Source organism: Cavia porcellus, unplaced genomic scaffold, assembly GCF_034190915.1.
Source record: "Cavia porcellus strain 051 isolate PalLab524CR breed Dunkin Hartley unplaced genomic scaffold, mCavPor4.1 scaffold_233, whole genome shotgun sequence".
Lineage (NCBI taxonomy): Eukaryota > Metazoa > Chordata > Mammalia > Rodentia > Caviidae > Cavia > Cavia porcellus.
In genome coordinates, this window is record NW_026947716.1 from 1 (window position 1) to 24,631 (window position 24,631).

At 40.9% G+C, this 24,631-nt stretch overlaps 1 protein-coding gene across 1 annotated transcript; it reads left to right on the plus strand.

Moving 5' to 3' along the window:
* Positions 1-5,552: 5,552 nt before the first annotated feature.
* On the plus strand, positions 5,553-24,407 carry LOC134475153 (zinc finger protein 120-like). The gene is made up of 4 exons (XM_063244545.1): positions 5,553-5,669; positions 5,868-5,928; positions 7,429-7,891; positions 24,381-24,407. Exons 1-4 carry the CDS (start codon positions 5,636-5,638, stop codon positions 24,405-24,407), a joined length of 585 nt encoding a protein of 194 aa, XP_063100615.1. The 5' UTR covers positions 5,553-5,635.
* Positions 24,408-24,631: the final 224 nt, after the last annotated feature.

Consider the following 24,631-nt stretch of genomic DNA (forward strand, 5'->3'; position numbering starts at 1 on the left):
AAAAAGTGAAAGTATTTTGCTCTAAATAGGACATTTTGGAAGTATGAGGTGGAAATAGGTGACTTTTACCTTGAAGTCACTTTCCCCTCCCCTATTCAACCTACCTTTGGCCAGAAAAGAATCTCAATCAGCTACTTGCATATTAGCAATGCCACCTTTAAGCACCACCCAAGTCAAAACCTATATGTATGCCTCCCACACATTTCCAGAAGAAAAAGCCAGACCCCAGTCTTCATGGGGTTCTCTCCATCATCTTAGAATAAAGGCCATTTTGATTTTATATTCTCTTCTTTACTAAACCAAAAATCTTATCAGAAAGCTTCTGTCTGGGAGAAACAGGAGGGGTTCAGAGCTGGTAGCAAAGGACTGTCTTTTTTAGGGATTTTATAGAATAAAATCATGTCGTGAGATAGGTTTAAAGTGGGTTAGATTATTGAAGTTACTGAGGAGATAAATTAGCACAGTAGAGAAGCAGAATATAAGCAATGTAAAAGTGGCCTTTAACTTAAAGAATGTGGAGAGGAGCCCACAGCCCCCAAGGGTTGCCCCCCCCAATGACTATGGGGTTATGGGGTATATGTGACTTTTGACTGGATGTGGTGCTTGAAGGGGACATTGATGTCATGCAAGGAGCTGATGGGAATTTTCTTTCAGCCCCTGGGAAAGAAAGAGGAAGTTGTGTTCAAGGAGAAAAGAGGAAGTGGCCTTATGAGTAAGTATCCCTGATTTCATATTCTTCCACCTTGAACTACAACCATGAGGTCCTGTAATTGTTTGAAGGGCAAAGCTCTTTCAAGTACATCCTTTGGTTTGAATGAAGAAATCAAAACAAAGAATTTTTGCTATCTGTCTTCCTCCATGGCTGTTGGTAAACCATTCATAAGAAATATTTTGAGTCAGTTCCTTAATGCATTTTCAATACCATAACCAAAATTACAGATCACTTCAGTTTCAGAAAAAGAAGCAGCACTTAAAGGCAGGGATAAAAGCCTTCAATGCAAATATCCATGGCATGGTGAGATCAACAATGTGTGATACACACTACTGGATTTCTCTGACTTCAGGAAAGAGAAAAGTTTATACTGATATTGATATACTGGAATGAATCTCCCTGTCTACTATGTCTGATATTAGGTTTTTGTCCTGTAAAGTCCAAGAATGAATTTTAGGAACAACAGAAATTAAGAGAAGAATATACTTATTGAGAGAAAAAATGTTGCCTGAGAGAGAGAAGGTATCCTGAGCAGGTTGCCAAACACTGTGCATTCTAGGGACCTTTATAGAGTAAAATCATGTGGTGAAGTGAGTTTAAGGTGGGGGAAACTAAGAAATCACAATGCAGATGGGCATAAGATGGGACAGAGTTATGGTAGCCAATAAGATTATAAGTCCAGGTAAAGTTGATTAAATTGGGAACAAAGGGGGAAGGGAGTCACATAGAAAGCAGGCATTCTTAGGCAGCTGTATCTCTTCCCTTAGAGGTTTGGGAGGGTGACTCCTGAGTTCCTCAGGATGATAGGAACTATTTAGAATGTCAGTCTTTAGGATAAGGATACATTTCTTTAAATGGTGACTCCTGACTTCCTCAGAGTGCTAGGGAACTATTTAGAATATCAATCCTTAGGATATGGATGAATTTGCTTATCATTTGTCTTGGGCCTTGGCCCATAGCATGAGGTGTCAGTCTTCCCCATAGTTGCAAGGTATCTGGTCTCCTGCATGGGCTCCTTGGGGGACCTATCCATGTCTTATGCCAATAGTATTTAAATAACTCACGTCCCTGTAACAGTACTGTTTGGAAAATTGAGTACAGATGTCTTGTGCTTTGGGTGAATGATCTGGGGATGACAATGTGCAATGTATATACCATTGTTGCCCCCTGATTGATATGTTTTGAAATTTAATTTTAGTTGATGTGTTCTTTTTTCTTTGAAATAAAATGGATTTAAAAGTTAAAAGTCTGAGGTAAAGCTCTTCAATACAAACACTCCTCTGTCGAGCTGAGTTCACCACTGTAGAAGAATGGCAGCTCCAGAAGTCTCTGCACTACAGTCTATCTTTTGGGATCCTCTCTTGCAGGGAGTGGTTCCTTTCTCTGTTTATTCTTGACTCAGAAGGAGGTTAATAGAGCAGGAGTCAATCAGTGATGAAGGGGCAGGCTATATGAACTGTCCAATGAGGTGGGCCATTGCTGGCTGTGACTTCTGTCTGTTCTGGTGTCTCAGCATGATTTACCTGTTCTGAGTACAACACTGGTAGCAAAATGCTTGCTGGATCTCATTTAATACTTTTGATGTCCTGTAGCCTGATTAGCAAAGAACCTGAGAGATCCTGGATCCATGGAATAGTGAGGTTGTGGATAGTAGCCCAGAAATAGGATGGATTGGGCAAAACCAGTTCCAAGTGTTTAGGAGTAGTTCCGGTGTTGGTAGCCTCAGGTATTTAGTTATCTTCAGCTCCTGAGGTCCTCCAGCTTTGGCCATGGGTCATTCACTATCCCTTTTGCCTCTTGCCGTTGGCAAGGGTAATTTGGGGTCACCAGAACCCTGGCTTCACTATGATAGCAGCAGACACAAGTATTATCTTTGAAATTCACTGCTAGCCTGGTAAGTCCACCATCTTAGGCACTGGGAGGAGCTTGGGAAGACCCTGACTATGATGCTTTTGTAGCTTGTAGAGCAGTAATGAGCTAGGTCTATGCTCTCTTTCCTCAGAGCAGCTGATCTGGAATGTCCAGAGTTTATTAATGTATGTAATGCAGGGCCTCATAGCCACAATGGCTCAACTTAAACTTGGGCTTTTTTGTATTTATAGTGATCTCCTAAATTTATAGTATGTTCTCCTATTTCTATCCTCATGACAGGTAGTGACAAAGGTCCTGAGAATTCAGAGATATGTAGTAGTGTGCCTCAGTGGAGAAAGGCTTCCCAAACAATTGGTGAACTCCTGTGTATTCTTGAACATTTCAAAATAATTTCTGAACATACTTAGTTATTTAGGTGTCACCCATACTCACAGACTAGGTTTGTGAAAACAGCCATAGAGTTTTGAAGTCTGAGAAAAATGAAGCAAATATGAAAGTGTTATCAAAGAGAGGGTAAAAATTTGTGAAGGAGAAATTCCAGAAAGGGCTACCTGTTAAATTCTCATCGGAAAATGCCAAAATTTAGGCATTTGCATGGACATATACATGTGATATCCTTCTGAATGGAAAGGAATAGAGGTGTCATCTCTGAATTAAGAGCTGGTTTAGTAGCTTGGGTGTTAATAGACAGTTTAAATATGGAAATTCTCTACAATGAACATACCAAACTGGTGTAAATGAGAAGCCCCAAATAGAAATTTTGCAATGATATCAATAGTTAGGCATGAAGTGTTTTCTGTTTGGATGGATCAGAGGAGTGTGGAAAAGATGTGGAAGTGACTGACAGGATGCAGGCAGCAAATAGCAGGACATACAACAGAGAGCGTCTTCACTGAAAGTCAGGTAGTTTTTAGAGTAAGTATGAAGTAAAGTTGGGTTCTGATTGCTTCATTGAGGTGATCAACACCAGCTCTGGCAACAATCAGTATTCCACATCCCTGTCAACACATGATTTTTGTATTCCATACTTGAGATCTAATTTGATTATCTCTAATTATGCCCCAGTGTCATGAAGGTGAAATTTTCAATTTTTTTGTACCAAGGATCAAATGAATGACCTACGCTTTCCAGGCAGTCCTTCATGCCACTGAGCTCAATACCCAACTAGGAAAGTGTTTTCTGTGTAGTATGGAAGAGATCCACATTGTTTCTCAGAAAGTGTTGAATATTGTTGGAATTTTTCTGTATTGTATGGCTATAATTTTTTAAAAACAAACCAAAGGTGTCTTATGCAGTCTCTTTTTAAGTTTCACTTTGTCTGTTCGGTGTCTCAATCAGGGTTTGTCTATTTTAGACAGCTCTGTAACTTAGGATAGCCCCAAATTCAAGGAAGAAATCCTTCACCAGCATCCCAAGATAGATTTCTTATATTTGAATTGAAAGTGATCACTTGGTGACAGTGTGGTATAATTTACAGCTTGGGCCTGGTTTCATTTTATATACATATTTTTAAAATACAGCTGTTTTTCCCTAACACTTGAGTTATTATTTATATACCATATTTGATGTTATTTATGTTTTGTTCTATGAATCCAAATTAATGTTTCAAAATGCTGCTTAAGTATATTAAGAACAAAGTACTCATTGGCCTAAATGAGATTTGAAGAGACATCATCTGTAGTCTATCAAAGTGATTGATTAGATTTTTAATTTAATTTTGCAATTGGTAAAATACAACAGAACAAGGCAGCATAAGGTCAACTAAGGTCATACAGTGAAGTTGGTGCACAACTTCACAACGGGTTACTGGGATAACAGTAATAGGTATCACAGTATATTTTGTTATCTTTGTAATAGTTGTTCCTTAATCACATATATCAAAATGAGATGAAATACAGAACATTATAGAACTTATCAAAACAAAATATTGAATAGAGCAATACTATTAATCAGAATAGAGTGAAACAATAATAAAACCATTTTCCTTCAAAGAGATAGTAGAAGGAAGTCCCCCTTATTTGCTATGGTTTATTTCCCAGGAGGCACTTAGATTTCTGGTTCCAATTTGCTAATGGGGGGTGACAGAAGAAGAGGGGTAGGGAAGTGGGATGTTTGATTCTAGGTGGTGCATCAGTAGGTTCACTATTGCTTAGTAGGGAGACAGGCTGGTTGTTTCGTTTCACAGCATCCTAAGTTCCAACATAGCATGGATCTCAGGAGCTGCTGTTGGTTCTCCCCCTGGAAGGGCTGCAGTCTGACAGACTGCCACTGCTTACCAGGGAGAAGTGGTGCTTGACTGGCTTCCCAGTGTCCTAAATTCCAGCATGGGATGGATCTCAGGAGCTTCTGCTTGTTTTCCCCTTGGAAGGGCTTCAATTTGCCAAACCACCACCGCTGACCTGGGAGGGAAGGTGCTTGCTTGGCTTTCCAGTCAACTGGTGGGATATTTATCTGCCTCTGTGCTTTGTGGTTGCTGGTCCTGTAGGCTTGTTACTGTGAGCTCTGCTTTAGAGACAGTGCACGAGGAATCTTGCCATGATTCAGCACAAGAATCAGTGTTCCTATTTGGCTGTTACATTTGCAGAGAGTTGCAATCTAGCATCAAATTTGCTGTCTTCAAAAATGTGTATATACACAAAATTACTGACCAAGACATGGATTAAAATTTGAAGAAATCAGTCTTCATTCAGCTGTTTTGTTTGGTTTTAGTTGTTTAGTTTAGTTTTGTTTTATTGAGACAAGCTTTCTGTATGTATATCAGATGGATTTGAACACCCTATGGAGCCTAGAATTGCCCTGACCTCATTGATGCCATCCTGTCTCAGCCTTTTGAGTGCTGGGATTATAGATATGCACCACCACACTTTGCTTTTGATTCAGATTTCTAGGAGAGAATTTAAGATATCCCAAACCTGGGGTCTCAACCTTCCATTGAGAAATATATTTATGATCCTTTAGGAGGTGGTGACCTTTGAGGATGTGGCTGTGAACTTCAGCAATGAGGAGTGGACTTTGCTGAGTCCATCCCAAAAGAAGCTCTACAGAGATGTGATGGGTGAAACCTTTAGGAACATGACTATGATAGGTAAGGATGCAATCTTTTTGTCACTCATGCTGTCAGAATATTGTTTGTTGCTCATTAGTGCTGTTTCATGAAAAAGAATATGAAAACATTTTAAAAAATATCTCACACCTGGACAGATTATATCATAAATCTAAACAAAACCTATTAATTTGTATGTATTACTTTAAGAGTCCTGGTATTTCTATGTCTACAATTCAGGTGGACTCGGGGATATCCAGGAAGCTGAAAAAGAAGGCAAAATTTACTGGAGTTACTTAAGGTAATTCATACACACAAGTATAGGAATGAGTAATTAGTGAGTCAGCAGAAAAATGACCGCCAAAGAAATGAGGCACCATTCAATTTAGTGTCAGTAATATTCTCCGAAGATGTATAAGCTGGTGTATATATGAGGGAATTAAATCATGAAAATGTATGACATTGCATATAGATGAGTATGAAAAGAACACATTTTGAGTTATTACATTCTGCCTTCAGTTTTTCTACCCATGACTACATGTGAATATAACACATTCATTATCTAACAATTGCTAAGTTTGCAATAGAATTTGAAATAAAACTGAGTGTTCATGTTTCCCAGCCATTCTCTAGAGAATCAGCCATTCTGATTAATATTCTTAGTAGGCTGATGGAATGTTAGTGCACTCATTTTGAATATCAATATGCAGTTGTCTCTAGAAATTGATCCCCTCGTACTTGTCCTGGATATTTTTAAAATCTCAAATCTGCATAAAATACTGATACATACTTACTCATATACAAAGCAGATCAAGTTATAACAGATCAGGCCTTGAGGCTTAGCTATCTATCACTGGATTTGTGGAGAAGGAAAATGTTAATAGACTCTCTGTGATTATGCATTTCTGTAAACCCAACACACTAGGAATCGGATTTTGCAGAATGGCAAATTCAAGTTCAAACTTCACAGCTTAATGATCAGTGAGAATCTCTTAAAATAGATTTTTAAAAAGCTACAGATTTTATGCTAATACGTGTTGTTAATTCCCAGCCCAGAAAAGAAAAAAATGTGTTATATAATGTCAAAAAATAAATAATATAATGTCATTTGCCATAAGAAATAGATGGGTCTTTCACCCATCAATTCAGTGAAATAGCTCAGCTATAAAACCTAAAAGGTCACAGGGTTTCTTTTAGATGAGACACCAAAATATAAATTGTGGAATGAAATGAAAGACAGTTTATAGATAAAAGTAAGACTGAACATATGGAAAAGGGAACTACAGGTTAAGGACAGAAGGGAGATTGGAATGGGGAAACATATCAGAATAATCCATATGTGATACACATATGTGCCCATGCCCAAAGTGAAGCTAAAGATTCTGCATTTCAAAGTACCAACTTTTAAGATTTCTAAATGTGTGCCAGTCTTTTGGGAATGGTTGTTTTCAACATATCTTACAAGGCCATTCTGTTGCTTCATAGTCAGACTTTCTTAGCAGGCATTAAAAACAGAACTTGACATTAATGCAGTCATTAAACAGAGACCCATTTCACTGTGAATTTTTCTTTTTTAAATTTATATAAGGAAAGTTTAAACAAAACAAAATAAGTAGAAATAATGCTACTTTCAAAGTGAAAATAAACAGTGAGAAATCGCAAGATGATGATTACATATGCTGCTCATGGAAATAGTTATGAAATACAAAAGTGAAACATATGAAGTGGGGATTCAAACAGCGAGATTGCAAAAACTTAGTAATATGGTTATAAATCTTATATGTGATTGGTTTCTTTACAGAAAGCTAGGGAAATCCTATGGACATACATCTTGGAATCAGTGTAAAGAAGCCTTCCTTGGTACTGAAGAAGGTAATGTGAATGTGAAAGAAACAGAAACACATGACAATGTTCAGATTCATGAAAAATATTGCAGTGGAGGGAAACCCTATGTATGCAAGCAATGCAGGAAAGGTTTTACCACACATGGAATTTGTAAGAAACATGAAAGAATTCACAGAGGAAAGAGACCCTACATATGTGATCAGTGTGGGAAAGCTTTTACAGCACGTACATATTGTCAAGTACATGAAAGACTTCACTCTGGAGAAAAACATTATGAATGTAAGCACTGTGAGAAAGCTTTCAGCACATGTACTTATTGTGTAATCCATGAAAAAATTCACACTGGGCAGAAATCGCATATATGTAAGAAATGTGGGAAAGCTTTTAGCAGGAAAATTCATTTTCAAATACATGAAAATGTTCACACTGGAGAGAGAAACCCTATGTGTGTAAGCAATGTGGAAAAGGTTTCACCCAAGTTGGACATTGTAAGGAACATGAAAGAATTCACACTGGAGAGAAACCTTATGTATGTAAGCAATGTGGGAAAGCTTTTACCCGACACGGATATTGTAAGAAACATGAAAGATTTCACACTGGAGAGAAACCCTATGTATGTAAGCAATGTGGGAAAGATTTTAAAACACAGGGAGTTTGTAAGATACATGAAAGAATTCACACTGGAGAGAAACCATATGTATGTAAGCAATGTGGGAAAGCTTTTAAAACACAGGGAGATTGTAAGATACATGAAAGAATTCACACTGGAGAGAAACCATATGTATGTAAGCAATGTGGGAAAGCTTTTAAAACACAGGGAGATTGTAAGAAACATGAAAGAATTCACACTGGAGAGAAACCGTATGTATGTAAGCAATGTGGGAAAGCTTTTAACAGACAGGAAGGTTGTAAGAGACATGAAAGAATTCACACTGGAGAGAAACCATATGTATGTAAGCAATGTGGGAAAGCTTTTACCACTAATGCAAAGTGTAACGAACACGAAAGAATTCACACAGGAGAGAAACCATATGTGTGTAAGCAATGTGGGAAAGCTTTTAAAACACGTGCATATTTTAAGGTTCATGAAAGAATTCACACTGGAAAGAAACCATATGTATGTAAGCAATGTGGGAAAGCTTTTAAAACACAGGGATATTGTAAGAAACATGAAAGAATTCACACTGGAGAGAAACCATATGTATGTAAGCAATGTGGGAAAGCTTTTAACAGACAGGAAGGTTGTAAGAGACATGAAAGAATTCACACTGGAGAGAAACCATATGTATGTAAGCAATGTGGGAAAGCTTTTACCACTCATGCAAATTGTAACGAACACGAAAGAATTCACACAGGAGAGAAACCATATGTGTGTAAGCAATGTGGGAAAGCTTTTAAAACACGTGCATATTTTAAGGTTCATGAAAGAATTCACACTGGAGAGAAACCCTATGTATGTAAGCAATGTGGGAAAGCTTTTAGCACATGGGGAGATTGTAAGAAACATGAAAGAATTCACACTGGAGAGAAACCCTATGTATGTAAGCAATGTGGGAAAGCTTTTAGCACATCGGGAGATTGTAAGAAACATGAAAGAATTCACACTGGAGACAAACTCTTATGTATGTAAATAATGTGGGAAAGCTTTTAAAATGTAGTGAGATTGTAAGAAACATGAAAGAATTCACAATGGAGAGAAACCCTATGTATGTAAGCAATATGGGAAAGGTTTTACCAACTCTGGACATTGTAAGCAACATGAAAGAATTCACACTGGAGAGAAACCATATGTATGTAAGCAATGTGGGAAAGTTTTTACCCAACATGGACATTGTAAGCAACATGAAAGTTCACACTCAAGATAAAACCAGTGTATATAAGAATCATGAGAATGGTTTGAGCACACGTATATATTGCATAATGTAAGAAAATCTTCACACTGGGCAGAAAACTTATATATGTAAGGAATGTGGGGTAGGTTTCAGCAGAAATGCTCATCGTGCAATACATTATAAAATTTAGACTGTTGAGAAACCATGTGTACATGAAGAATGTGGGAAAGCTTTCACCAAACATGGATATTGTAAAATACATCCATGACTTCACATTGGTGAGAAACCCTGTTTATATAACAATGTGGCAAAGCTTTTACCACATACAGTCACTGTAAAACACATGAAAGAATTCACACTGGGAAAAACCACTGGCTATGTAAGCAAGTGGAGACACTTTCAGCAGCCAGATTATAAGTGAAATACATGAAAAAACTCACCCAAGAGATAAATCTTATGTGTTATGAGAATACTCTCAGCATACTTGATCATTGTTACATATCTGAAAGAGCTCACTGGGCAGAGATCCTATGTGGATTAACCATGTGAGAAATACAGCAATCCATGTTTCTTGTTAAATACATAGAAAAAGTGTCACTGTTCAGACAGTTTAGATCTAAATTTACTTTAAAAATCACAGGGAGACCTGAAGAAATAATCAATACAGAAGTTAGATGTCAATATATCTTCACAAATATTCCAGAAATGACAAACCTGAGGTGGAGCTCTCCTTAGGTGCACATGTTGTATGGTTCTCAGTTAATCACTTGTACCTCTCTAGATTTTTTAAAGTGTCTTTGTGTTTCAACATGGCATCTTTAATTAAACATGCTAAACTGAAATGGGCTTTTCACTTTGAAGTATGGATAGTGTCTATGTACTTAATATTTTTCTGTAAAACTTAAATTTTATATTTTTTGGTGAATTGTAATGTTGTTTATTTAAAGAGAAAAAAGAAAACGTGTAGAAATAATACAGAATTTCAGAAAAATAAACCATAAGAAATCACTAGTTGATTAGTTAAATATTGTCATCTTAGAAATAGTTGTTCAAGTAACAAAATTAAAGCATACAAAGTGATATTCAAATAATGACACTGTCAACAGTTCACCTCAATGATCCAACAAAAAGTTACTAGTATGCTTATCTGTCCTGCATACTTTTTTTTTCTTAAAGAGGGTAAGATTAAACATGACAAAACCGAACAGAACAGTTCATAAGGAAACAAGTTAAGCAAACAGATTTCAAAGCAAGTCCACTGTAGATGTTCACTGTCTATGTTACTGTCTCTAGTTTTCTTCCAAATAGTTGTTCTCATCTTCACACACATTGAATATATACCAAACATTATAGAACTAATCAAATAGTTACAGGGTGATGCAGGCTTTTTCGGTCTTCAAGACTGATTTTGGGGAAATCGGTAATGACTACCATAATGTCTCTTATTCTCTTCATAGTAGCTGTCATTATCTTTATGTATGCTGAAATTTAACATAAGAGACTAGACTAATATCACTGAACAGTGAATAATAGTATCCTGAGAAGGAGAAAGGTGAGGAATTTTCTAAAAAAAGAAGGCAGAGGACATTGATAAAAGTGTATCAGGATTTAAAATATACAGTAGTCTTGTTGCTCTATTTTGTTTGGTTATATCTTGTTCTGGTCTGTCTACACACATTAGATTTGAGGGCACAGAGAGATAACCCAAAAATAGCAGGTTATACCATGGTAACTATCCTTAATTTTCTATTAACTAAAACTGAAACCCTATATTACTTACATTGTCTTCTATGACTGATCTTTGAAGCTGGTTTGTTTGAATGTTATTTGGCCTTGACTGATTTTATTCACCTTTGGTATGCTTGCTAGTATCAAGTTCAAGAGAAGAGGCAACTACTGTAAAGATGACAAGATGTAAAAGATATCCATTGGTGGGCTGTGGGATTTAGCTCAGTGGCTTAAGCACCTGCCTGGCAAGTGTGAGGTCATGAGTTTGGTCTCCAGTGCCAAATAAATATATAAATAAATAAATAAATAAAAGATATCCATTCCAGGTTTGATTATTTTTAATTAAAGAGAACAAAGATAGGAAATAAAAAACAAAGCAGTAAAAGGGTACAAGTAATACAGAATTTCCAGAAAAAATTCAATAAGAATTCACTAGTTAATAGGTTACATCTTGTCATCTTAGAAGCAGTTGTCAAATTATAAAATTAAAGAGGGTAAGATTAAACATGACAAAACAAGCAAGTCCACTGTAGATGTTCACTGTCTATGTTACTGTCTCTAGTTTTCTTCCAAATAGTTGTTCCCATCTTCACACACATTGAATATATAAAGTGGACATTCATACAGTGAGATTGCAGAAAGTTCTGTTCAATGATCCAACAAAAGCTCAGTAATACGGTTTTCCATCCTACACACTCAAGCATGCAGTTATATCCCTTAGACCACCTTCCTTTCCTGTTTTTTACAATAACAATTACACTTTTTGAGTTTTTTTACTCCCACAGTTCTTATTACATTTTTTTGAAGAGAATAAGTCCTAACATGACTAAATAAAACAGAGTCAGTTAGAACAGAAGGGTGGGCATAGGACATGATGCAAAAATAGATTATCAGATGATCAAAAATGGTTACCATTGTTCCTCTTGCTATTTTTAAAAAGAGTTGCCTATAATAGAATGGATCAAAACAGTACAGAACAAGACCTCTTTTTCAGAGTCTCTTTTTCCAGCAAGGAGCACTTGAATCTTCCTGTGCTCAGGCCAAGCAGGGAGTGTGCAGCATGCAGAGGAGCCAGCACCTCCTGCCTTACACCCTTTTCCACCACCGCATCCATGCTGCAGCCCTGCAGGCCCAATAAGGCAGAGCCATGAGGATGCAGAAAATACTCTGCCACCTCAGCCCCAGGGGCCTCAACTCATGGGTCCTGGCCTCAGCCTCCAACAGGGTCCTGGCTCTGCCATGGATTGGACATTCATAGTGGGCCAGACACACCATCAGTGCCTTGGGGCAAAGTCCATTTTCCACAGTGACCCTTCCATTTCTGCAAATTTTGATCCTTTTCTTTCTAAATGAGGCAGAGGCATTGGAGACAAAACACCACACATTGGCATTACTTTTTGGTTTTCTTTCTTTTCTTTCTTTCTTCTTCTTCTTCTCCTCCTCCTCCTCCTCCTCCTTCTTCTTCCACTTCATCTTTGTCTTCTTGGTTTCTTTGATGCTTCAAATACATATTTAGAGGTGTATTTTGCCAAAAAACATTTCTTGTCTTTTTACACCCTAGTTAACTGAAGTTTTTACAGACTTCTACTGCAATTCACACCCTATGTGTTTGAACAGTCAGAATCCATTCTGCAGCTTAGTAGAATGAGTGAAGCAAAGCAGAAAGTGAACTTGGGGATGTTACTGCGCCTTCCAACACTCGGACTCATATCTTTTTACCTCAAAAATATGGGCTTCTGGAGCAGCTGAGTCTGGCACAGACAAAATGAGTTTCCTGCATTTATATCAGATAATTTCATTTCCTCTCAAGCTGGCACAGAAAGAAACACCTCAAAATTGTCAACCAACAGCAGCAGCAAGCAGGAACCAAGTTGCTGAGCTTTCACAATTGGGTGATGGAATCATGTGGTGGATTGTGCCCTGGGTTTACTGAGGCAACTCAGTACATCTAGGTTGCTGCTTCCATCCCCTTTCCTTCAGTGCAATACAAACAGAAAGTCATGCACATGCATCATTTATTTGCAATTTTTCTATTCCAGGAACAAAACCTGTATTCATGAGAGTCCACATCTCTGCCATAGCAGACCCACCCACGGGCATTACCACAATGTCTTGTAAAGGATCACTTTATTTATACAAAACGCAGAGCAATGCTCCCAGCCTTGATTTTTCCAGACTGGTGCATTTTCAGTCATTTCTTGAAGGGAAGCTAAACGATTTAGTTTGAGTAAACCAAGTGTGTTGCTGTGCTTCTGTGTGACATCCTTGCTGCCAGACCTGATGAAGGCAATGGTTGGGATCCGCTGGAGGTTTAGCTCCAGAGGGACATACTTAGCACAGCTGTGTCAGGCAGTGCTGCCCCTCACCTGACTGGCCACCCAGGTTTTCAAATGCCCTTTCCCAGTGCTGTTACTGGCTTCGGGAGTCACTGGATTGCAGTGGAGATGCCCAGTGCGCTGGTTGGCCCAGGGAAAACCTTGTTTTGGCATGAGTTGGTCATCGTTAGCCCTGCAGATCTGTTGCCCTGGGGCCAGGGCAAGGTTCCCCCAGCTGCAGTGAACAGCATCATCCAGACAACTCTCCTGTGCACACTCTACGCAGAGGCTAGGGAGGGTCCCAGTTCCTTCCTGCTTCAAAGAGTACTGTGAATCAAACTCTTGAAAATTTGTGCAGCATTCTGTGGAGAAAACTCTATTCTTAGTCCCAGGGAAGGCTGTTTAGAGCTCTGATGGGAGATGGAAGATAGGGCTGTGCTCTGCCCCCCATGTCCTTCCCATTGTTGTTCAGCACCTGCCTTAAAATATGTCACTGGATGGGGAAACAGCACATTTCAAAGATGTGTGCCTGCATGAATCAGGCTTAGGAGTCTCAGTGTTTTGTGTGCTTGTTGGCCATGTCTGGTAATTTACTTTGAGTTAGAAAAATTTGTCATTTCCCTCACAAAATGGACTCATGAGACCTCTTTAATACTTGTAATAAAAACCATCTATCTGACTAAGTTTGTAAAGAAAGGTTTCCTGTTGTGATTTTTGCATTATTGTTGTTTTTCAAATCCAATGAATCAGCCCTTTGTAGCTTCCTTTGTATCACTGAAATCATGGATAACATTTTCCAACATGAAAAGATGAGTACATACACAATGGTCTCTACATTTTCCCTGCAGATTTTGTCTATCTGTGGTTTTCTCTTCTATCAAACAGCAATAGCATCCAGCCTCCTCCAGGATTGTTTGGCCAAACAGAATCTGATGCACTGATATGGAAAACCCAGGGTAGTAAATCACAGTGAGAGAAAGGTCAGCGGTGGGTGGGGACTAGCAGGAGAGACCAGGGGTATGGCTGGGTCTAACAGTGAGCAGAAACCTGGAACTAGACAGATGTGAAGATTGTACCAGTTGACAATGTGCTTACATGTGACTCAATTGAACATGTGGAAACTAATGAAATCTTAACTTAAAATTAAATTATCTTAGAATTTAATGTTTCAAAGAACTATAGATTTAAGAGTAGAAATGAAAACTGAGAGAAATAGAAGAGGTAAAGGGAAGGGAAAGTGAAGGGCGGGTGCTTTGCAGGACTTGAGCCCTAAGTGGAGCTCAGGACACCTGCCATGGAGCCAGTGACAGACCTGCCTTGGAATTCCACCAGACCGGGTTTCTGACCTTGATTTTCAGGTTGATCCCAGAGCTGGTGAGGTCTTTGCAGGTGAGGCTGGCACAAGATCTGTAAGTAGACCTTGAGCTCAGTCCAGTACCAGCCCTGCCTTAGAAGAATCCCCAACTGTCCTTGCTCCTTGCAAGCCCCAAAGCCTCCCAGGGCCTGTCAGGGACAGCTTTGTGTACAAATGCACCCCAGGAAAGCTTCCTGTTTTGCCTCACCCCACTCACTTCTGCATGCCTCTGTGTTGCAGGAGGTCCCAAGTCTGTCTTTCTCCCTGTAAAGTGCCCCATGTCCTCCTCAGAAACCAACAGACCCAGGCAAATTCCTTCTCACTGTAGTTCACATTTTCAGTGAGCTAGGCTTGCGCCAACTCAGATTAGGTTGGCTGGCTGTCCCACCTTCCTCGGCAGCACCTGCCAGGTGCCAAGAAGGGAAACTCTGATCCCGAGGAGGACAGGTGTAAGCAGCACTACAGGCCTGGCCTCCCTCCCCAACGGCCTTCCCAGGGTATCCTGTGTGCTAAACATAATCAGCCCTCACTTGCTCACAAAGTTCCCTGGACAGTGCTGTGACCACCTGTCCTCCACTCTGCAGGAAGCCTGAAATGCAACTCCCTTTTCCACCCTTGTGGCATATTGCCTCTGTGAGAAAGTGGAGTCTGCAGTGTTACTCTTTTTTTTTTTTTTTTTTTTTTTTTTTTTTTTTTTTTTTTGTCTTTTTCCTTTTTATCGGTACTGGGGATCGAACTCATGAATGCCTGCTTGAAAGGCAGGCGCTTATGCCACTGAGCTAAATCCCCAGCCCCTGCAGTGTTACTCTTATCATGGGTGCTCAACAGGGTGCTGCTCTATAAATAACTATCTGAAAACTGAGTGGATAGTAGGAGTGCTTCCTGCCTGCCTTCCCTCCACCTTCAGTTCATATACTGATGCAACACCCCATTCTGTGTACCTTTGTGAGTCTCCCATTCCCCTATTTTACGTCCATGTGTACAGAGGCCAAGAATTAGGGACACTCACCATAATGTGGGTAGTACCTGGTCAGCTCTGCAGGGTGAATTTGTGGCCTTCATAATATGGAAGCACAAGAGACCAGTGTTTGCTTCTGCTCTGGTCATTGCATCATGGTCAATGCCTGATACATTGATGATTTAAGGCCCTCACCAGCTTCCTCCATGATGTCTGTGTGGAACTGGGTCATCTGGCATCCTCCAGAGATTCTTGCTCTGAATACCATGGAAACACATGGAATGACTGTCCAGTGTCCTTCAGAGTGAAGACAACAGCTCCACCCAAGTGATGGATCCTTGGCAAGAGGCAAAGCTTTCCCACAGGAAAGGAAAAACCACAATAAAGCCAGGATCCCTGGTCTGAGCAGACCTAGTTTTAGACCCAACTCCTCCTTCCCACTTCCCTTGTCAACTTAGACAAGACACAATGCCTCTCAGTTCCCTTCCAGTGTGTCCCCCTGAACTATGGCATCTGCTTCCTAGGGACATCATCTGAAGTGAGAGGTGACACTTTTAAACCTTATGGGCTGGTGTCATGTGTACACAGTATACAGAATTAGAGGTGAATTCCATGAAGGGGTGGAAGGGAGGTGAACACAGTGCACACAGGCCTGGTTCCTGCTGAATGGTGGTGGAAATTACACTCTCCTCCTATACATGTTTCCCTGGTGGCATAATGAGGGGGCAGAAGTTCTTCAGATCAGTCATCATTATGTCCCCTAAGCATCTCAATTTCTTCTATGTATTGGTGTTGTGGCCTCAAGTCAGGACTTCACACAGGCTAAGCAAGCACTATGGATGTAGATGCACCCTCAAATCTACCAGCACTATGCCTACATTCACACCTGTGTGAGTCACCACACCCATGGCAAGGGTGCTCAACTGCTGACAGCTCACCTTCTGATGGCCACCTCCTGAGTAGCTCATTCCTTGAGTGTGGGTCACACGTAGTGAATTTTGTACTGGTTTGCATTAGCCAGGCTGAAATTGAGCCCAGGTCCTCAGGCATGTTAGGCAAGTGCTGTATCTTGAGCTCTCTCCCCAATTCCTTACTTGTTCTTAATAACACAACATGGCAGATGTAATGGGATGTGACTATCAAGGTTCACACATAAAATGACTGTGACCAACCTCCTGCTCTCTCTCTCCTCTGTTCTTACTTCCTCTCTGTTTCATTCTGTCTTCCTCTCTAAATCTCTGATTATCTCTGCATTTTCCCTGAGGAGAATCTGACTCTTTGCAGAGAAAAATGTTACAGACTGAGAAGTCATCAGACCTCCATCCTAACTGAGTTCCTGCCTCTTAGCAAGAGAGAGAGCCTGAGAACAGGTTCTGCCACAGCAGTGTTTCCACTGAGCCTGCAACCTGGTCAGGAGAAACTATGGTGATCCCCCAGCAGCATCTCCTGAATGCCTGACCATAGAACTTGAGAGAACTGAAGTTTACCTGTCGTACCTAAGTTTGCAGCAATGCAATCCTCAGTGGTCACTGATGCACTATAGCAGATGTGAGGTTCTGCCCCCACCACTGTCCCTCACCAGGCCTTCTGTTCTCGCTTCTCATCTCTTTCTTGACTAATAAAGTAGACTTTGAATCTCTAAATGGTTGGTTCTCTATCTTTTGCCACACAGACTCAATTCTGTACAGCATTAGGGCCTGCATGTCTCAGGTTCAGGCATCAGTTCCATCTCAGTGAGGCTGTTCAGATGCCCCCATGTAGTGACCTTGACCTCTGTGTGCCCTTGCTTTATTGGGATATAGCTCTGGGTCTTCTCTTCCATGACAATCTGCAGTGCTTTATCCCTCTCCTTCAGCCTTCCAGCTTCTGGGTGGCCAGTGACATATTGTCCTGTTCTGTGTTGGTGCCAGCCTAGCTCAGCCCAGGAATAAGGTGAGAATTTGAGGCAGTAGTTTGAATGAATCAGATCCCTTTTCCTCTGAGCTACCCAGTGGGTGCCCATGGCATCACTGTGTGTTCATGTGTGTGTGTGTGTGTTTGTGTGTGTGTGTGTGTGTGTGTGTGTGTATGTATGTGTGCATGTGTGTATATCCCTTGGGATGCTGCTTGAAATCAGTCCCATATGTTTAGGCTCAGATTCCAGGAGCTTGAGGGCTGCTTTTCTGATGCATTTGGGAGTGGGATGGGTCCTGTGCTAGGAGGTTTTTCTCTTTTGGACTTCTCCCCCATCCTCTTCACTCTGCCCATGTCCTGTGCCTTGGGCCTGGCATTGTCCCTTTCTGGGCACTGGTTCTGAAATGTCCATTGGGAATGGAATAACACACATAGTCCTTTACTGTGGAGATTCTATCATGCTTGGGGGTGAGGCACTAGAGGGTCACATGGGGTTCTCTTCACCTGCCCACTGTCCCCATCCACACCTGCCTGTAATTTGATATCATCCCTACTAAGACCATCATCTTCGGGTTACCTCACATTGCCATTGTCACATGCAGTCCATTGGATAGAGCAAGGCCTGGACTTCGAACTCACCACTCACTGTCACTGATGCCTTGCCCCAAGCCTATGACACATTATAGGCCTACTTAGTTCAAAGACCATGGGAAAACTTTCTATTGTCCATCGAATTCAGGAACTACACCTTAGGTCATACTGGGGCACCCACGTGCTCAGCTATTTCTTTGTGGGAATCCTAGTGGCTGCTGAATCAGTGACCTAACCTCTCCTGCTGCCCAGCCCCCAGTGGCAGCACAGTGCAGCCAGGACTTGGGGGAATAACTTCAGCCTGGAGCATTTATAGCTTGGAGCATCCAATCAGCTGCCCTCTGTGAAGGCTGCAGGGGTTTACACCATGACACAGCAGATCTGTGATTGAAGGCCACACCCCAGCCCTGAGGAGTCATGGAGAACTCTTGGGTCCCCACCATCTACCCCAGCCTGGCCATGAGCCTGGTGGATTCGAGTTTTTTCTACCTGGGACTTGATTCCTGTGCTGTTTCCCAGTGCTCATTTCTCCAGCTTGTTTGCCTCCTTGACCATTATGTTTCTTTTCTTATGAACACAGCCCATTTTTAATTGGGCTGTGTTCATGTGTCTTGTTCATTGACTGAACTACTGGTTAAGAACTAAAACTTATAGGTGGTGACATGCTGAGCCAGATTTTATGTAAATTTACTCTGTCCAGAGAAGGGGACATAGGCAGCCATATTCATGACACTGCATGGAGATAAACCACAGGGGAATTCAATGGACATGCTGCCTGTGACACTGCATTTTCTAAACTGGGTTATAGACTTGCCTTGGAACACACAGTGCCTCACATTTTAATGGTTGTATTACAACTACAAAACTTTACTTTTGTGATTTTTTTCAAGTTAAGCACTCATAAATTAAAATTAATAATTTATCATTGGAAATATCTAAAGAATATACATGGGTGTGACACTCCCATGGTGCTGCTCTGTAACAAAAGAAAGTGTGTTAGCCTCTTTCATATGAAATGGATATGAAATGACCTACATGTAATTAAACATGGAGCAGTTTTGATGTGTATATATCTATAAAGCCAGGAACATAATTAACAAAACACAGAATCCTAAGAATTACAAAAAAATTCCTGTATTCTTTTTCTATGCCCTGCCAAGAGTCCATGAATACATGCATGAAAAATTGAAGCAATCTGTCTGGATTTTCCCTTCTCAGACAAGGCAAGATTAAACAGTTACTTACAGCAGGGTAAGGCAGAGGAGAAACACAACTGCAGTGATGCATAAAAGGTAGGAAACCTGAATTACAAGGACATAGGATGAGTGTTGGCCAGGATCTAATAGGAAGGAAAATAAAAGAAAATATATTTGTGTAGTGAGTTGATGAAAATGTTCTGGAAGAGGACACTGGTGAAGGTTTCACAATATGGAGAATGCACTAAATCCTACCAAACTCATCAACTGAAACAAGAATAAACCCTTAAATTTCATTTACAATAATTCTATCACTCACATCCCAGAATAGAATAATAATAAATAGAATGATATGTAAATCTGGAAGAGAGGAGAATGGCAGGTGTGGGTCAAGAGCTGCCTGCAGGTAGAGGTCAAGAGATGACTCCTGCTGGGGAGCCACCAGGAGATCCAGCTATGCAGCTGGTAGAGAAAGGAAACATGTGCCTGCTTTTACTGTGGGGTCAGCGCTGGTGATGGAGCAGCAGGTGGAGCTGGCACGAGCTCTGCGGGTGCAAATTCAGCATGTACTGGAATTGCCCCTGCAGTTGCAGGAGAAGAAAACATCACTGACTTTCCAGGGACTTCTCAGGAACAAACCTCCCACTGCCTGTCAGAGGCAGCTGTGTGAATGAAAACAGCCCCATTAAAGCCTCCCAGACTGCATCCCCACACTGACTGCTGAGGTGATCATGTTCCTGTGTCTCCCATCATCTGGGCACATTGCTGAGTTCCCTAGCACATTCCTCCTCTCAGAGCCACAACCCACATTCCAGGGCTCCTTACCCTGTGACTTAGGCACCAGGGACTTAGGAGGCTCAAGCTGGTCCATGAGAAGCTTGGCCTGGGAAGCCACCTTGGAGTTCAGCTCCAGTGAGGAGTCAAGGACTGGAGATTCGGACCTGGAGCAAACAGGGCAGTAGCAAAGGGAGAGTTCTGGCCTCTCTTCTAAACACTACCTACACAGGTTACCTTAGTGAGGGGCACATGGGTCTCTAGTCTAGCAAGTTCAGTGTCCACTCCCACCCTCTTCCAACTACAGTGTGGCAGTGTGGGCCTTGGGATCCCTGAGAGGCTGACAGAATGCTCCATTTGAGGCAGTCCTTGCTTAGTGGTGTGATACCACTCCCTTCTTTAGGGAAGCATGACACAGATTCTCCCTGCCCTTCCCCACTGCAGGTCAGCTCAACAAAGGCAAAGACTGATATCTGCCATGTCCTTGCACTCAAGGGCTCAGGGCTGGTGCTCCATGAATATCTGAGAAGTGAGGAATCATCAATGTCTATCCTGCCTTTCTGCAGTGTATAGGTCAGGCAAAGATCTGCTGCCCAGTTCTCTTAGTCTCTGTAGAACTCCTCCTACATGGTCTGTAACCACTTCTAAGGTTGGCCTTGGACATAGAAAGACTTCCTTGAGGTGAACAATATCTGTTCTGCTGCCAATGCTGACTCTGTGGCCTTCAAAGAATGTCAAAACTCAAAAGGGCAGTGGTTGCACCTGTTCTGCTTACAAGATCATGGACAATACTCAGAAAAGTGTCTTCACACAGGGTGTCTTCATGTGTATTTTGGCTTGATGACAACCACCCACTTCCAAGTGATGCCTGGGGCCCATGGACACTTTTCCATTCCTAAGAATTCCTGCCCTGAGCATACCTTGAAACCCGTAGAGTGACTCTCCTATCTCCTTTCCAAAGAACAGAACAGTTTTCCCATGTGTGTGAGTCAGTGAGGTGGGTGGAAGGTCATCCCTGGGAATCAGGACAGCCTCCTTAGCAGGTCTTCATGGGGCCAAGGCCACAGCTAATCCCTTGCCATGGAGTCCCCATTTCATCCTCAGTGACCCTGCACTCTGGATCCACTCAGCACCCCACAGTTCAGTGTTGTAAAATGAGAAGGATGTGCTTGCACATGGCCAGGACTTGAATACACAGGTGGCCAAGTCTCACGGGGCTGCTCAGGTGAGAACTTAACTTGCCTGTATCTGAACTACTCCTGGACTCAGTGTCTCTGAATGGCTGGTGGTTGAGCCTAGGGATATGTGTTCTGGGCTTCCTCTTGTCTCTGGGTGCCTCTGGGCACCTCTGTGTGCCAATGAGTCCTGGCCTGGGTTGCTGACAGCTGGGTGTTTCCAGTTGAGCTTCCTGAAGCATCTGGACCATGTGAACCATCCTCTCCATATGTTCCCACGTGGTTCCCTGACACGGGGTCCGTATGCTTGGGCCACTAGCCCTGGGAAAGCAGCATAGCATGTTCCTTGTTCACTCCCTTGAGCCAGCCATCTATGAAGGCCAACTATCACCAGACCACAGTGCCTGGTGACCAGAGTCTTCAGAGTTCTGTTTGGACATATCACCAAGGAAGTGAGGTCATATGCTGGGGTCCACAGTTGAGGCTCCCCCTCTGATGCCTCCTTTCTTTTTATTGTGAGCTAATCTGTGTCCTCCTTAGAAACAGTAAGTTAAAAAAACTAGCGCAATGTGTGTATTTTTAGACCTTTCCATTCAAAAGATCCTTTCCCTTGAGGATGAGGTTCACAGTTTCTTCATTTAGAGATTTCTCAAATTTAATTTTGACTGTCTTTTATGGACTTATGTTAGTTTCATTTCATTATCATTAAGGAGCATGGAGATGTTCCCATAATGCCCACAATAATTTTCCTTAAAGGACATGAACTGTTTCATGTTATAACACCCATGTGTCTAGGAAAGGAGGATCCATAGCAAGTTTTACTTATGTTTACCTCAGCCACACACTGTAGGCTCCGTACTCTGACCTCCTTTGAGGAGGGACAGCAGGTGGTGAGGGCAAGGGGAGACTTTGCAAGGCCATGGACATCTTCACCCCGTGCTGATGAGGACACGTGGGATTCCCTCCTGGGGAATTTGTGTCCTAGTCACTGTTTTCACTTCCTGTTCTCCCATCCCAAAGAGACCATGGGCTTTGTGTCCCTGCTGGGTAGTTTGCCTGTCCTAGAGGTGATGGTGCTGAGCCTGTTCACTTTCAATGCTCTTGGTTGGTCTCCTTTAAGCAGCGTCTCTGTGCTGGGCTCTCCACATACTGCTGCTTATTGGTAGTGGAGCCACCACACACTCTCATGGGGCTGAACCCGCCAACTACAACTTGTTCATGCATCTGTCACCCATCTACTGATCCCATTTGTTCTGTTTCTGGGTTGGCCCTGGAAAGCCAGCTGCCACAGCCATTCATATACATGGTCTTGAGTGGACATAGACTTTTATTTCAAAGAAAAAGTACTTAGATGTGAAATTGTCAGATTATATGTCTTGTTTATGATTAGCTTACAAGCTGTTAAGGTACACTTGCAAGCATTTTTTAAAATCAGAGTTAGGTGGTTGTTTTCTTTTTGGTTCTGAGGATTGAACTTATGACCTCAAGTTTGCCAAGAGGGTACTTATACTACTGAACTAAATCTCCAACCCTGTTTTCTTATTTTGTTTTGCTTTGTTTTATTGTGTTTTTTATGCTATAATATGTTATGTTATGTTATGTTATGTTATGTTATGTTATGTTATGTTACACTATGTTTACTGTTGGGGAGGATTTTGAGTCTCCTTCAGTGCATTTTCAGTGCTTTCTGATTTCATTTTGTATAACTCACCTGATAAACTATGACATATCACATAATCTTGGGTAATTTAATTTTGGAAAAAATTTAAAAAGTAAATGAGAACCAGGTTTGGTAGTAAACATCTCTAATGCCAGAAGTTACAAGGCTGAGGCAGTAAGATTGCTGTGAGTTGACATCAGCCTGTGCTACAATGTGATTTCAATGAAAGCCTAAACTTCATAGAAAAATCCTGTCTCAAAAATAAATAAATAAATTGAAATAAATAATACATTAAAAAAGGGTTTAAAAGACACAAAAATCACCTATAAATCGACAATTCAAATCTTGAATTTTTCTTAAATATGTACTTTAGTCAGCACACTGAACATTAGGTTTACCATGAGGTAGTCATTGATCTACTGCCAAGAATTTGAACTGTTTCAACTTTTTTGACCTTTTAACTGAGATGAATGTAGATATGCTATTGAATATACACTCTTAGGTTTTGGAGAGCATCGTATAAAGAGAATTGATGGTACTTTTTTATTTTAGTAGTAACTTTATATATGGAAGTAGGATTTAAGCAAAGGATTACTGTTTTTGGAAAGACTTTCTTGTCTTATTTTAATGTAACTCAAGTACATATTAATAAGGTCCACATAAAAGATGGTATTGTTAAGTCTGTAAAAGAATAAAATGCAGAAGAATAATGAGAGAATAACATTGGCTACTGTATTGTGCGCAAAGATTTCTTAATGATCCATATTTTCATGGATTTGTAAAATTTGTTAATCTTTTTACAAATTTTAAGGCATGATCCCACTAAGATTGTGAGTTTCCCAGGTGAGGCTTAAGCCTTTCCTTATTCAATCTCCCTCCCTCTCCCAGAGTGCTAGGATTGCAAATGTACATTATCTTGAGTTGGTAATCAGCAGTAATTTTGTGCATTCATAGAATGAAATATTTGGCTCTGATCTTTAGACATTTTGCAGAAAGAGTGTATCTAGTTAAGCTATATATCAACCTCCTAAATGGCAGTTTTTTCAAAGTAACTAAGATTGAAAATCCCATTAATACTGTTTGTAGATTCTCTGTTTTGTAACTGTGGTCATCATGTGCTTCAGAATATCACTGCAAATGCCTTTAGCACTGGGACTGAGACTTGATATCCTTGAAGCAATTTCTGTTTATTTTTTTATCCCTCATGGATTTTGATGATTTTTTGAAGTCAAACCACACAAAAAGTGTGAAAGCTAATGCCACTTGGGGTACACTGCCCTCCAGAAAGCCAGGACAGTGTAAAATACTGTTTTTTCTACTGTTGGACTTCCCAAGTTTTTTGTTTTGCATTCAGTTTCTATGGATTGAATATAGAGATTTGCACTTAGCTCCATGGCCTTCCACATTTCAAATTCTTTTTATTTTCTTCCAGGTTCTGGAGAAGTGGCTATACTGCTGAGGCTCTCCTTAAATTTGTGATATTGCTGCCTCAGCCTTCCAGAATGCTGGCATTACCAGACACTCCACCAGACCTGGTTTCATCATAGTGTTGTTAAAAACTCATTGGCTGAGCATGGAATGTTGAAAATGCCTGCAATGCCTGCACTCAGGAGGCTGAGGCAGCAGGATTCCTGGGAGTTCCAGACAAGCCTGCAACAGACTCTGAGTTCAGCTTAGGCCGGA